The sequence below is a fragment of the Lathamus discolor genome, chromosome 8, assembly GCF_037157495.1.
Source record: "Lathamus discolor isolate bLatDis1 chromosome 8, bLatDis1.hap1, whole genome shotgun sequence".
NCBI lineage: Eukaryota > Metazoa > Chordata > Aves > Psittaciformes > Psittacidae > Lathamus > Lathamus discolor.
In genome coordinates, this window is record NC_088891.1 from 3,243,921 (window position 1) to 3,259,228 (window position 15,308).

The 15,308-nt window shown below is 52.6% G+C and overlaps 2 protein-coding genes across 4 annotated transcripts in view; both read left to right on the forward strand.

Moving 5' to 3' along the window:
- The window catches only part of IGDCC4 (immunoglobulin superfamily DCC subclass member 4), an 84,386-nt gene extending 80,462 nt beyond the window's left edge, over positions 1-3,924 (forward strand). For all 3 annotated transcript variants that reach the window (XM_065688167.1, XM_065688168.1, XM_065688169.1), the window contains 2 exons: positions 639-803; positions 2,399-3,924. In XM_065688167.1, the coding sequence (XP_065544239.1) occupies positions 639-803; positions 2,399-2,926 (693 nt within the window). In that variant the 3' untranslated portion in view covers positions 2,927-3,924. The remainder of the gene's footprint in view (positions 1-638; positions 804-2,398) is intronic.
- Positions 3,925-11,555: 7,631 nt separating this feature from the next.
- Positions 11,556-15,308, forward strand: part of IGDCC3 (immunoglobulin superfamily DCC subclass member 3) — a 96,596-nt gene continuing 92,843 nt past the window's right edge. Inside the window, exon 1 of the mRNA XM_065688208.1 lies at positions 11,556-11,732. Within this exon, the coding sequence (XP_065544280.1) occupies positions 11,666-11,732 (67 nt within the window). The 5' untranslated portion in view covers positions 11,556-11,665. The remainder of the gene's footprint in view (positions 11,733-15,308) is intronic.

The following is a 15,308-nucleotide window of genomic DNA, read 5'->3' on the forward strand; positions in this document are numbered from 1 at the left end:
AGAGGGACATTTACAAAGGCCTGTAGGGACAGGCCAACGGGGAATGGCTTTAACCTGCCAGAGGGGAGACTGAGATGAGCTCTTAGGCAGGAGCTCTTCCCTGTGAGGGTGCTGAGGCGCTGGCACAGGGTGCCCAGAGAAGCTGTGGCTGCCCCATCCCTGGCAGTGCTCAAGGCCAGGTTGGACCCAGGGGCTTGGAGCAAGCTGCTCCAGTGGAAGGGGTCCCTGCCCATGGCAGTGGTTGGATCTGGATGAGCTTTAAGGTCCCTTCCAACCCAAACCAGTCTGGGGTTCTGTGATATAACTATTGTCTTTAAAATTTGAGAATCAGGGGAAAGCCTGTATGTGACCAGTTGTGAACCATATGGCAACTTCTGTCCACTTGCTCTGTCTCAGACTGTGGGACAGAGCAGTGAAGTCTGTTCTAATGGAGCAAGCCTGTGAGTCTATTGCAGTGAGCATTTTTATTTTGATGCCATCAGAAGTGTTCTCAACATTTAACTCGTGTCTTTGACCACTGTGGTATTTTCCCAGCTTGCACTTCCCACTTTCAAGCTGCTTCTCATTTCAGGTTGATGAGGATCAGAATCTGTATCAGTGATAATTGGATCTTTTCTTCTCCCACTTTTCTTCTGCAGACTTCATGGAATAAATCAGGCAGCCAGCCCTGGACCAACAGCATTGCCAGGTACGGAGACACGATCACCAAAGAGCCGCTGTCTGCTGTGAACGGGTCGCTGAAGCTCCCCTCCGGCGCTGGACAGAAGCTTTTGTTACAAGCTCTGGTTTATGATGCCGTGATGGTGGGTGTCTTATTGACTTGTGTATTCTGATGTGGTTTCTCCATGTGTGTTCCAAATCTCCCTTTCTCCTTTTTGCAGCATAGGAGAAAATGTTTTCTTCTCTAAGACAGCTTTAGTTGGCTGATCACGGGCTTTGTTTCTTTCTTCCTGGCTCTAGGAGTGTATGCCACTGAGACTAATGGAATCTGAGTAAAAGCCATTTGTTTTTTCCAAGCATCACTCAAAGCCTCATCTCCCCCCTGATCTCCCTGTCTTGACTCCAGCCAGCCCCTGAGGGCCTGTGCTGTGGGCTTGTTCTTTTGGTGGTGGTCAAGAGGGGTCAGACAGCTCGGGTGCAGCAGGGCTGTGGCAGTCTCAGCTCCTGAGGACCCAGAGCCAGGCTCCAGCTTTGAGGCTTTGTTGTGGCCGTGCATCAGGCAGCCTGTGGAGTGAGTGAGGAGCTGCAGTGCACAGCAGTCATTAAGATCTACAGGGTGCTCGCCTGAAGGAGGGATTGCAGAGTGTAAGAGGAGTCAAAGATCAAGGGCTGATTTAAACTCCTTCTCCAGATAGGGTAGAGCAACTTCCACTGCACTTGTATTCTTTAGGTGGGTGCCTAGACTGGGAGGAAATCCCCTTTCTGATATTGCCTCATTGGAATACATACACACTCCCGTGTTGGGGAGAGTTTGTACAAGGATCACGACACGGAGCTGACATTGCTCAGATTGACTCTGGACCAGAAGATTTCTTTGGTTATTGGTTTAAAACCCTCCACCCCCAGCAAATACTTCTAAGTAACCTACCTGCGTTTCCTTCCTAGATAGCAGTGTGCAAATCAATTATACGCAGGATGTAATTAACATTGTGGATAGAGTCAAGTCAGTGTTTTACAACCCAATTACAGGGCACCGTTTACAGCACCGCTTACCCATCAGGGTTTGTCAACAAAAGGAGAAAAGTGTTAACATATGTAAATGATGCACAAAGTTGGCTTCAGCAGAAAGCGCAAATCACACGTGGGGTAACACTTCCCTTCTTTGAATTGTCTCCTTGCCACTGAATCCCACTCAGCCCAGAATGTGAGCTCTTTGTGAGCCCCCGGAATAATGTGTCTCTTAAACGGGGATTTTGTGTCGTGTAGCCAAAATTAAACCATGGAAGTGAAGGGAGCCCAGGTATCTCGTTATGGGTCTGTATCGTGAGCTGTCTCAGAAGCCAGTTTCTTAGTGCGCTGCCCATTCACCCTGTAGAAATCTGGCCCTTAATATGGAAACAGACTGGAGAGTTTTGAGAGCTTGTGCTCTTTGACAGAGGCTTGGAATGGCTGCTCCATCCTGCCAGGAAACGTGGACAAGTCACTTCACTCGCCTGGGACTTGCTTTTGCAAACCTAAAATAGGAATAATGATCCTGAGGTGATTTGAGATGCTTCTTAAGACTTCAGCTCTGAGAAACATATCAAGATAATGCTTATAGAGGCATGTGTACATCCCATTGCACTCTATGGGATTAAAAGGCAATCCGTTTCAGTGCTTGGTTGGGTCACAGCCTTGATTACCTGAATTGCTTTTACTTTACCTTCCTTTTATTTATTTCCCCTCTCTCTGATAACAGAATGAAGCCAGGAAAAGCCACCCTCCAGCCAACCTCCACCAAGTGGAAGCAGAGGTCATTGTCCATTCTGATTTTTCCGCCTCTGACAGAGACTACGATTCCCAGCTGCACACCCTGGAGAGTGAAGAGACAGAAACTGAGGACCAGGAGCCTGAAGAGCTCCCCTCTGGAGAAGGGACTCTTCCCAGTGATCCCGGTACCCAGCAGGACACCAGCCAAGTGGTGGTGGACTGCGCAGGCAATTCGGACGTCCAGGCCCAGGAAGAGCTGTTAGGTACCGACAGGAAGACTGACAAAACAGAGGCTGTTTGCATTGGGCTCACCAATGGCTTCCACAGGCATGGAGAAGGTCTGGATTCAGGGGAGAGTGGAGATTCAGACTCTGTCCGGGAAGGTGAGGGGGACGTGCAGCCAGTCAAGTGCCAGTCGATCTCCACAGCCCCGGAGGAGGCCCCTCTCTGTAGTAACTCTGGTTTAACCAGTTCATCCTCAGCATCTGAGAACATGGCATGTGTCCACAACCATTAGAGTGAACTAATCTGATTTTGATCATGGGAGAGCTGGAAGCACTGGGAAGGGCCTGTCCCTGTGAGGTGCTGCATGCCCTCGACTCACTGAGCCCAGCAGAAGCTAAGAAGGCACAGCATCTCACCAGAACAGGATTTGAACCTGTCAGCTGTACATATCACCTTCAAGAAATCAGTAGGTAGGTTGGTAAGGGCCCATCTTCTTCCCGCTGTAGCTGATGAGTAACTTGGTGTTGGTGGGAGCAGGATTGAGCCATCTGCCAAAATCTGACGTGAAACCACGACTAGAACAGAGCCTTCAGTGTTAGACTGGGGCTGTCACTTCGCCGTAGTCCTCGAGGCGGCTGGCACGACGGCTTTTCCTGCTGGGAAGAGGCAGGGGACACCGAGTGATTCCTCTCAACTGTCTCTACCAGGCCTTGGCACTACCTACTGCCTCGCAGCTTTGGGATGGGTCTTGTCAGAGGAGTCCCACGAGGGGGTGGAAGCCAATGGAAACAAACTCAGTGAGCTGTAACCACCAGCCTGTTCTGCCCTCCCGTGGTTAAAAGGATTATAAGGCTCTCTGTGCGCTACCGCATGACCTCTTACTTGCAGGCTGATGTAGTGGCCTTTTATTACACACTCTACGAGTGCCTCTAACAACTTGTACTATATAGAACCTTCTTCAGTGTCTGGGTCATTTCACCAACCTGGACTTTGTTTTATGTAGGTTCTTGTACCTAATATTTTAGGTACACGTCTGTCCTTTTAATGTACAACATGTATTTTTATTTCCTTGGAACATCTTTATATTATTTAATTTTATAAAGTGGACTAGTGTGTGGTATAGAGTAGCATTTTTACTACTTCTCTCTTTCTTTATTTTTTCCTCCCTAACAACACAACTACCTCATGTCTGTTGGAGAAAAAGCAGTAGATCTTCTCTTTTGTTAATGGTCCATTATAGGTTTTAACTTATTCTTGTACTGCCTTTTTCTAAAGAACATGTTTGCACTGGTTGTTGACTCATTTTTAATGCCTAGAGCTGCAGATCTGGTGTCTCTCTTGCTTTGTTTCTAAGTAGTGCTGTAGGATACCTTCCCTACAGCTGGAAAGTTGGGTTGTGTTTCTCCGTAGGACTGTGTTTTGCAGGAGCTGGCCAAAGGACACTGCTTCAGCTGGCAGGATGTTGATCCATCTTTCCTTAACAAGCTTTTGCTAGTGAAGAGAAAACCAACAATTGCAAAACCACCTTGTGACCCTGTGGAAAAAGATCCATCTGGTTCTTGGGGGGGTTTGTGCCCAAGTGGAGACATCTCGGATGATTTTGATTTCCAGAGAGCAGCTCTCGGCCTTCTGTAAGCAGTGATGTGCTGAAGGCTTTGGATGAACAAGTGAAACTTGTCCAAAGTGGGTTTGGTTTTGAGGCTTTGGGTTTCTACGAGCTGAGCACCAGCAGAGCTTAACAATGAAAATCAAATCTTTGGTCTCGTACCAGTCTGATGTGAAACTCACCCAGTGACTCTTTGCTTACTCCTGACATGTCTCTCAGCCTGGCTCTCTGGTGTGGGGTGAACTTTCCTCTGCCTTTACTTTAGCCCGTCTCTGCCTCGTTCCAGGCTTGCAGAGTTTGACTGTGAACGCTACAGATCAGAGCAGCTCCTTGCGGTTATTACCCCCATTAACCAGAATTACTGGTTGGTAATTCTGTGCATTGGGTGCTTGGTAAATGTTGTGCCCTCCTGGAGGATTCAGAGGTCTGGCCATTTGTTTGTTGAAAAATGAAGGAAAAGATGCCCACCTCCCTCTTTTCTTACTGAAATTCTCATGGGGAGCCACGAGCTGATTTGAAATCCTGTAAAAGACTCTAGGCTTTGGGTTTTGTGGTGAAATCTGGACTGAGACTGAGGTACCACTGCTTGCAGCAAGGAGAACCTTGCTCCACCAGCACCCTGTCCTGCTTCTGTTGTGAAGAGCTGTTACGCCCTGTGTTTGGAGCTGAGCTGGACCAGCCCATGTCCTTGCACTCCTCCGTCAAACACTGTTAGCTCCAGCTCGTCAGTAGAGGAGTACCTCCGAGTCTCCATGTACCCTGTTGGGAAGGATATTGGAGCTTCCATCTCTCCCTATCCTACAGTGTCTCCTCCTGGCATGGCACACTGCTCTGTCAAATGGCTGTATTTCCAGTCACTGCACTTGCTCTGTTACTTCAGCTGCAGTTTGGTACCTTGAGGAATCCCAGAAGTGCCATTCCATGCTCTGAAGTGCCATGACTCCTAAAAGCTGTGTCACAGAGACTGGGAATCGGTGCCAGTGAGCAGGCAAGGCAGGAGTTAGTGTGTGTGCACTACCAGAGCAAGAGGCTAGAAAGGCAAGAAATCATCACCGGGCAGAGGAATTGCGTAAATAAGCTCCAGAGCTCACTGCCACAAGCCTTTGAAACTTAGGACTTAGCAGGGTTACAGATAAGGCAGTGAAGTGTTATTGCAGGCAATAAGGGCAATTCACAGTTATATGGGAGCGGATGCAATTGCAGAGGTATAAATGCTTCAGCAGGGAGTATTGGGCACTCGCTGCAAAGGGTGGGGAGAGCTGTGCAGCTGGACCTCAGGTCGCAGCTGGTTTCATGGAAGAGTCCTTGTCCTTCCCCAGTGACAGAACAGACCCTGTACAAGCCACATGGCCACTGCTGGTGTGCAGAAAGGGAGAAGGACGCTTTTCCTTGAAGCTCGCTCCAGAGGAACCCCTGGTGACTTCCTTTCACCTCCCAAACCAAGTCATCTGCAAGCATGACAGCATGCTCAGGGACCACTTGTGCTGAGCATCAGGCTGCTGGGGAGAGGAGCAGGGTATGACCAGGGCACCAACAGAGAAGTTCTCCTGGTTTTCTTCATTATACCTGGTCATGTACCAGCCCTGAGCTTTCCATCTGTGGGGATGGAGGCTTAGCCCTGTCTCAGGAGTGCCACTGTTTCTGGGGTGCTCCTTTGTACACGTACCCTCTGCTTTCTCTCTACTGACTTCTGTAATCATGTAGCCATAGGGTGAGCATTCCTGATCTGCCTAAAAGCTATCCCTGCCTGTCACTGAACCCAGCACAAGCAGGCACAGCGTGGTACCATTCTCCTGGATCGCTGTGAGTCAGTCACAAAAACACCAGGTTAGTTACATGCTATGAGAGCTCTGGGGGAGATGCAGCAGAGTGCAACCAGTTCTGCCTATGAATCACACCCGTACTTTGTCTCCTCATGCTGACACTTACACTGATCTTATTACACCCTACTGAATTGTACCAGTGTGAAACTGGCAGCGTTTGGATGCCTGAGGACTGTGGTGGCCGGGGAGTGCTGTGCCAGACCTCGGTACAGGAATCAAAGCAGTTCCTTCAGAGCCAAGAGATCACCACCAACAGGCAGCAGTGAAGCTGTTCTCTGGATGAGCTCATGTCCACGCAGAATCCTGGGTGTCCTCGACTGCCCCCCAGGTCCCTCCTGTCCTGAACATCCGAGGACCTTTCTAGTCTCAGCTGGAAGTGAATGGAAGACATAATACACATTGCATGTGTGGGGCTGAACCAACCAGTGCATATATTTTTTTATCATGAAATAAGATTCCTCGCAGACACACAAACTGTCGATACCTTTAATTACCCATCGTGCTTAATATATGTTCCTACCCATCAGGCTCCTTTCTCCCTTCCTTTCAGTAACGCTAAGGGTTATTGCTGTTCAGCTTTCTGCTGGTGTATATTGTTTGACATAGTCGAAATGTCAGGTTTGTCTCACTGGCATAATTTTGTGGTATTAATGTTCCTGTTTGGCTACACAACTGTATATTCCCCGTGCTGCTGCGAGAGTCACAATCTCATCCTTCTGTTTCTTTTAATCAATTTTATTACATGAAACACATGGATAAAATCTCAACTTTTGGTTGATTTGATTTCTTACTTAACAGACAGCAAAGTTCTGGTTTAAATAGTTTAAATGAGAGAACTTCTAATCTAGGATGTGAGGGGGTTTTATGTTACTGGCTAACAGTCCTGAGATCAGCCCATGAACTCTGCGGTGTGGGAAAACAACCATTTTAACAGAGCACTATGTATGGTTTTGATCTCCTTAGAAATAGACGTTTCGAAGAGATCATTGTGTCTTTTCTAATCCATACTTTTGTTGGGAAAGAGGTGTTTAGTCCAGCAGAAATCTGCCATCTAGTTCTGTTACTGTGTTCCCTTGCTTGTGTTTTACAATCAAATTTCATTTCACTTTTTACCCAGTGCATAAGGATGTGTAACCAGAACTTGATCTCGTTTGAAGATTGTGTCTGTGTTTGGTTCCATGCTGTACTTAATTATAACTTTCTTTCTTCAGAGACTGTTCTTACTCCACAAATACTCTTTAGTGTTAAAGCGTAAGAAGACATTGTCCTTATATTCCTTAACTAATGGGTTATTAATAAAATGCTTTAAGAAAAGAGTGGGATTCGTTTCACAATTCAGTCTGTTACAGCCCACTCTGAAAGCTGTGGAAGGCTGGTCCTGCCGCTGCGTGTTTGGAGGGGCTGGAGCCTGGGAAACGTGCTGTTAGGTGCTGGATTTCAGAGGTGGGCACAGTCTGGGTTCATGAGGCATTTCTTGATGCTTGCTCGTGTCTCGGTTTTGAACTGATTCCTGTAAGGAACTGCGAAACTGCTTGTCCAGGTTCATGCTGCATCCCGCTGGGGAATTTTGTCACCTGGGAAATCAGCAAAAGCATCCAGCAGATGAACAATGAGACTTCTCTTGGGTGGCGTGCTGGGCTTAGAAGTTGTGCCCAGTGAGGTTGGCAAAAGGGTATCCGGCAGTGCCCAAGAACACACTATTAACCTCCCATGCATCTCCCTTTCTTTCTAGGATGCATTCCCTACTTCAGTAGATAGTTCCCATTATTATTTTATGCTGCCAGGACTACAGAGCCATAAAATCTCATTTTATCTGCATTACAGAGGTAATAAATCTGCAGTAGACATAGTGTGCTGTGGTAGTGGATAAAGGAAGCTCTGTCAGGCTGCCTGACTGTGATGAGTCTTTCTCCTAATGACAGGTAACCCCACAAAGGAACAAGGAAGGACCTTTGGGTGGTGATGGGTGGCTCCAAACCTTCCAGCTCTGCACTGTGGGATGCTGGTGGGAGGCTGATAAAGGGGGACAAGGTGGGATGGCACAGGTGAACAGAGGCATGGATGGATGGACACAGCAGTTACAGGAGAGCTGGGACCATGGAGAAATGAAGGTAACAGCAAGGTGTTTGTGTTTCTCTCTTCCCAGCCTTTATCACCCTGGTACTCTCTGTGATGGTGCAGCCGGGCAATATTCCTAGAGTGGTCTCAGGTTATTCAGTAGGTCACGAGAGCCCAGTGTGGTGTGTCAACCAGCTCAGCCCTCGGGGAAGCGACAAGGTTTGCAGTGATGTGCTATGTGAGGCAGCCAGGGATGCTCTGCAGATGCTCAGCAGACACCAGTGGTGGAAACTGCATCTTGAGGGGACTCCTCCAACCTCCACCCCTCCAGCAAAGCACTGGAGCAGCAGGAACATCAGCACAGACCTCTGTGACTTGTGTGGCAGGTACAGCTGTGTGGGTCTCGTCACTGGTGCTGGCTCTCCACACTCATTTCCACCAGTGGTAAAACCACTGGATCAGTGGCACAACTGCTTCCAGTCAACAGAGAGCACTCAGCTCCTCAGCCAGGCAGCCAAATGCCAGGAGCCATCCCCTCGCTGTGGTGACAAGCATTGGCTCCTGCCACTGTGACTCCTGTGTCCTTAGACAGCCAAAAGTGGACGGAAAAGGGTTTCTGTCAGTGAAAGCAGCTTCCAGGAGCACATCCCGGGGCTGTCCCACCACTGCTGGGCTGGCTGTCGGCTCAGTGGGTGCCATGATTTTGGTTCCCCCTCCTTGTTGCTCGCTGACCACAAACAGATGCTACAACCCGGCGTGTATACATAAGTGAAAAGCTCCCAGGCTGTTAGCAGACAGGGAAACCACAATTACACATTGAATAATAAATGGAGTGAATTCAGACAAGTTAATCTCCCACTTCATCCGCTGAAACTACTAATGGTGTCTTGGGGACCTCAGTTTGCCGTTAATTGGTGTGAATCAGGAGCAGTGTTGGAAGCTGATGGAAATCTGCTGTGAAGGAGTGAGGGCTGACAAACACCATCAGGGCAGCTCCCGTGGGGGGGTAACCTTTTCGGGAGGGAGGCCGGATGGATGGACAGATCCTGTGCCCATCTGCGGGAGGGAGGATGGAGCGATGGACCCCACACTGCAGTGAAGAGGTTTGGAGCCTCAGCTTGGGCTGGGCACTGTCACCCCTGTAACCCTGCTGCTTTTCAAAAGGCTATTTCTGCTTGCAGTGTGATGAGCAAATCCCTGCCTCCAGAGCAAAGCACTGTTGTTTAGCCCTCATGGTTGCAGAGGAGGAGACATGAGTGCCCTGGATTGGGATGCTCTGAGAGCCCCAAACCTGCCTTTGTCTTTGAAAACCTCTGGCTTTTCCAGAGTCCATTGTTTGGCAGGCCCGCCTGCGCTTGTGATGCGAGTGCAACACCAGCAATGAAACCAGTGCCATCTGCAAGATGTGGCGCTGAACTTGGCGATGCCCTAAACACGCAGCTACCTCTGCCAGCCCCTGGGTCCTGCCGCTGCGCACGGGAGCAGAAGCACCCAAAACCCATAGCTGCCGGGGGAAGCCAGCCCTGTAAAACACACGCTGCTGCATTTCCCTTGGAATTACTGATTCCCACAGGCCATCCCCAGCGCCGGCGGTGTGCCGGGGGCTGCCACAAGCCCGGAATGGCTGTGAGCATTCCAGAAAGGCTGGTGGGAGCCAAGGAGCCGGCTGGGGAACAGGAGCAGGGCTGGTGCCGAAAGGTCAGGGACAGCGCAGGGATTCAGATGGTACCAAGAGGCTGATGGAGCCAGGGCAAATCCTTCCCCAGCTGAAAGCAACCTCGTTTGGCTCAGTACTAAATGAGGGGAGCTTTAATGTGGAGCAGATGTAGTGAGGTTTTCTTCCCTTGTCAGCTGACCCCGGCCTGCTCAGGGAGCACCGTCATCCGAGGAGCGATGTGCTGCTTGTCTTCACAAAGGGTTTTGCACCGGGTTTCTTTGCAGGGCACCAGGGTTTAGCAGCCGGTCGCCTGAGTTTTACCCTGAAAAAAGAAATGAGTCAGGATCCACTTTTATTCCTTTTTAGTTGGTTTTTGTGGCTAAGCAAACAGCACAAGAGCTGCCCTTGCAGTGATGGCTTCTGCTGGTGGTGGTGACAGGGGCTGTGTTTGTGGAGAGCATGAGCTGAGGGATGGGGCAGGATGAGCTGGAAGGCACCAAAGCATCGTGAGGGCGCTGGGGCTGAGCACCGCGTAGGGTGCGTTACCCTCAGGTCATGCCAGGAAGGCGGACAAATCACCCTGAGGGCTGTGGAGGGAGTCAAGGAGCAGCCTCATCCCCTCCTGGGGCTTTGTCAGGGGTGGTTGGTCCAACACCGGTGTGTCTGAGCCGGTCAGTCACCTCATGGCAGTGTTTACAATGGGGAGCACTGAGGTGGGACAAGGCGAGCGCGTGGATCCCCTCACGAGCACTGCTCCCGGGACTGCGGGCACCCCGGGCACTGCCAACCGCCGCAGCGATGGACTTGTTGTTAGCGCAAAGCCCCGGAGTGGAAACGTTTGGAGGAGGCAGATGGGTGTCATGCTGCCTCGTCAGCGCTGTCCCTTGTTCTAATGCCAGGCTTTTGGGTCCCATCGCTAATGGCAGGTAAAAGGCAGCTCCCCGAGCCCGCTGCAGCAGGCCCCGATGCCGCTGCCGAGCCTGGATCGCCTTCAGCAGCGACGGGCAGGAGAGGGGCCTTCAGGAGGAAAGCATGGAGACTTCTACCGCAGGGGCAGGGAGGAAGCCCTGGCGCTGGCTGCCATCCCCCGGGCATGGCGGGGCCAGCCAGGACTGGGCATTGCAGGCACCGGGGAGGGGAGCCCTGTAACGGGAGCCTGCTGATGTGGAACGGGAGAGCGGGGACAGCTGAGGGGGCTCCGGTGAGAGGAGCCCTGTAAAGCGGAACTGTGAGGGGAGCCCCGTGAGGGGAGCCGCGTGAAGAGGAGCCAGTGAGGGGGCTCCGTCGGTGGGCCCCGGTGAAGTGAGACCCATGAGGGGGCTCTGGTGACAGAGCTCGGTGAGGGGAGCCCCGTGAAGGGGAACCAGTGCGGGGAGAGCCCCGAGGCTGCCCCAAGGAGGGGAGACGTGTGAGGGGCTCCCGTGAGGGCACCGGTGCCAGGAGTCCTGTGCGGGGAGCCCCGTGCAGCGGCACGGGCGAGCGGGCTCTGGTGCGGGGACCCGCTGAGGTGAGGCCCCGGGCGGGCGCTGCCCGGCCCCTCACGGGGGCCGCTGCCTCCCCTCAGCGCGGCCGGAGCGGTCGCGGCGCCCTGGCGGATGCGCAAGATGGCGCAAGGCGCTGCCCGCCCGCCCCCGCCCGCCGGCGGCGGCCCCGCTCCCTCAGCGCCGCCCCCCCCGCCCGCCCGGCGCGGCGGCGTGCTCGCGCGGAGGGGAGCAGCGCCGGAATCCACTTTTTGCCCGTTTTTCGCCTTTTTCCCCCTGTTTTTCTCCACCCCCCCACCCCCCCCCCCCCCCGCAGCCGGGGGTGGTTCTCGCCTCGCCGCCCTCCTGCGCGGGCTGCTCCCTCCCCGTGGGGCGCAGGGAGGCGAGCCCGCCCGCCCGGGATGCCATGGCTCCGCCGGGCTCCGCGCTGCCCGCCTGCCTGCTGGGGCTGCTGCTGCTCGGCTGCTGCGGAGGTAAGAGCCGCGATGGGCTCGGGGAGCTGGGGGGGCACGGACCCGCCGCCGCCCTCGCCTCTCGGTCGGTCGGTCCCGTCCGCGGTGCCTCCCGCACTTGGCGTCCCCTCATCACCCCTGTGGTGGCCGGGGCCACCGGTCCCCTCCTAGCCCGCTCCCCGTTGCTCGCCCGCAGCCGGCCCCAACCCGCTTTAGCCTCCCGCTCGCTGCCCGGCCCCGTGGCATCGCGGAGCTGAACGGGACCGAACAGCTCCGGAGATGGTGTCCGTGTCGGCCGCTGTGTGAGCGAGCATTCCTGTGCTGGGGGCTCGGCCCCCGACCCGGGCAGGCGCTGCGGGGTCACGGCGCTGGGCTGCGGGCTCCTCCATCAGCGCCTTTAACCCCTTCAGAGAGCCCGGAGCGTTCCCCCCAAGCTGTTTTCAGTCCGAAACCCCACGTGTGTGTGTGTGGCTTTATGGAAGGGACCGAGGTGTCCGTGGGGCCCTGGCCCCCACAGCTGGCACTGGGGAGGGCTGGGGTGGCTGCTGTGGCAGTGGGTGGGTGGGTACCCGTGCTTGGAGAGCAGACCCGAAGTCATCACCGGGGATGTGAGCGGCAGACAGCGCCCGGGCGGGCGCGGTGTGTTTGTCGGTGAAGGCGGTAGCTTGCGGAGAAGAGATGCGGGGCTGCAAGTTGCGGGGGTGATGGAGAGCTGCTTTAACCCTACAAGTGGTGGGCTCTCCTGTAATGCCTGCCTCGGTTCACGCCGCGGGAACGGGTAACACCACCCACCGGACCGGGCCCGAACTACAAAAACATCAAAGGGGTTTGGACTTACTCTGCACATGCCCTGCTGCTGAACTGCAGTGTTTTCCTTCTACTGGCGATGCTGCTTAAGCATGAGCCGAATCTAAGATGCTGTTCTGCAGCATAATAGCCATGTGCATCCTGCCCTCGCCTCCCTCAGGAGCCGGAAAGATAAGGAAAAGTGGGAATTGTGTAAAAACCATGCAAGCAGCTCAGCATGGGCAAGAGGGAGGAAAGCGTGTGTTTGATTAACCAGGGATTAGCTGCCGTGGTGTTTAGGAAACCAGGCTGTGGGCTATCCCCATCATAAATCTCGCCACGTGGTTCGTAACAGCCACGGCGAGGAGAAGGCGGTGTAACACAGAGGAAATAGAAGTTATCTGTGAAGTGGATGTAATGAAACAGGTCTCACTGCTCTGCTGGAGTCCTGGTTACTCTGTTGGGGTTCCCGGGTACGCAGCAGTGCGATGAGGATGGTGGAAAAAGTACTTAATTTTGGGGGGAGGAAAGGCAAAAAGTGCATTTTTGAAAGCAAAGCCTCAGTACGTTGAGTTTGCGTGCAGCCTATCGCCTGCTGCTGTCCGTAGTGCCCTGTGTGCTTGTTTATGCCGCGACTTAGTAGCTCAGCGGCTCCTGACTTTGGGGTGTGTTTTTGCTGGCTCCGCTAGAAGAGTTCTTGGCTGCACTTTGGAAGTTTCTCTGTTCCAGAGTGTTTCCCTCCCCTCGCCCTTCGGTGGGTTTATGTGCTCTAGATGCGCTTAACAGCGAGGCAACGTGTTTCTGCGCCCCGCTGCCCTTAATAAACCCTCCCGCGTCGGTGTCTACCAGCGCGGGGCAGAAAGCCGCGCCGCGGGGACGGATGCTGTGTCGGGACAGGATGCTCCGCTCCCACCCTGCGCTTTGCAGACTCCCCTGTTAAAACGCTGGCCTGGCGGCGGTGCTGGGGGGTGCTGGGCAGTGCGCTCAGCAGCGAGACAGTGTTTTCTTTCCTTTTTTGCCTTTTAATTTCCTGGAGCTCTTTGTTCTGGGTGGTGGACAGCTTTTGTCTGTTATTGCTGAGCCCGGCATTCAAAGGCAGGCATAGGATAGCAGAGGCTCCGCGGCTCTGCTCAGTAACAGCCTTGGAATTAAACATCGTCATTTATATTTAAGTAGGCTTAACTTGTAAATTATTGAAGCTATAAGCTTTCACTAATTCCTACTCCGTGTGGCTTTGTTGGTTTTTTTAGGAGCAAAAAAAAAAAAAAAAAAACCCGAAAGGATTGCTTTCTCCTAAATTGGTGTAATTCCCTGTCTTTTTTCTTCATATCCATAGAGAGTATCAGGTATCATTTCCCCAGTAACTCTCAGAGACGCTATATGAAATTCAAGCCCACGTTTGGGCTTCGTTTGTCTCAGGGGGTTCAACAGGGGAATCTCAGGACGTGGTTTTCCCATGTGGTGGATGCGGCAGACGGCCTGTGGAACGGGGTGGTGTCATTTCACAGCCGTACACGTGTGTGCTCTGTTTGGGACCTGGGCTGGGTGCGAAGCTCCCGCAGGGGTGTGAGTGTGCAGCCACCCACTCCAGCCACCTCTTCTTATTACTGCTCAGCCCTGGGCCTTTTGCACACCACGAGCTCCCGCGCTCACTTAGGAGCTAGCAGAGGGTCTCACATCCAAGGCTGCTTCCTGGTTTCCCACTCCTCTGCTTCCTGCTCGGTCCCAGTTTTGTCTTGTGTACCTTGATGCTATCAGGCTGGCATAGGGCAGTGTGGAGTAGCTCAGGAGCGGTGCTGCCCTGTGAGGAGCTGCAAAACTGCTCTCATTTTACATGCGCAGATGGGAAAGCCTCGCTCCCTCTTTTCTGTCTGCCTGCGCTTTTCTCTCGCTGACTTCCTTGTTTCTGGAGAGTCCCTTGTCGTAGCACATGAAGTGCCAAGCAGTGACCCTGCGCAATGCCAACCCTTTGCTTCACAAACCCTTCGGATGCTGCTCCCTGCTCACCTCCCCATCCCACAGCCTTGAAACATCCTTCTCTGCCACACTGGGGTGGTCAGACCTGGCTTGCTCACCTTGCCCTGCAGCATTAGGATCCAGTGCTGGCTCTGTCTGGAGCAGGATGGGGTCCTGATGTGGGGCTGCAGCGTGCAGTGGAGCTGGTGCAAAGGCACTGAGTTCAAGCAGACCGTTTGCTTCATTTTGCAGCCTGCAACAGATCTGTGAGTGAAGAAGCTTTTTTCCACATCCCCTCTTTCCCCTGTATTTCATACTTTGCACTCCTGTACTTCCAACCCTGGATATTGTCCTTTTATTTGATCTAACGAAGCAATCTGCTTCTCTGTAGAGTAAGAAACCCCATGTAAATCAGCTAACACTGGGCAGGAACAGCAATAGCCTGTTCAGAATTACTTTGAAATCACAAACCGATTTGAACTTTACTGGAGCTTTTTAGTTTTACAGAGTTTAGAAACTAATAAATTATGTAGCAGGGCTCATGAAAACCTCGCCGGGTCCCTGCATCCAAACGAATATGCAACATTTTGGTTTTGCAAGAGAATAAAAATAATTGTTTACACATGTTCAGGAGTCATTGGCAAGCGTATAAAAGGGATGGTTAAGGAGGCGAACACGTCAATAACTGCACTTTAAGAGAAGAGAAAGGCAAATAGGCGCACGCACTGGGAAAAGCACATAGCAGACAGATCTGGCCTTGCTATTATATCAGATGTCAGTGTTGTATCGCACCCTCCACTCGAGAGGAGCCCAGTCACTTAACAACCCAGACCCGCTCCCGTGCTGGTAACTTAA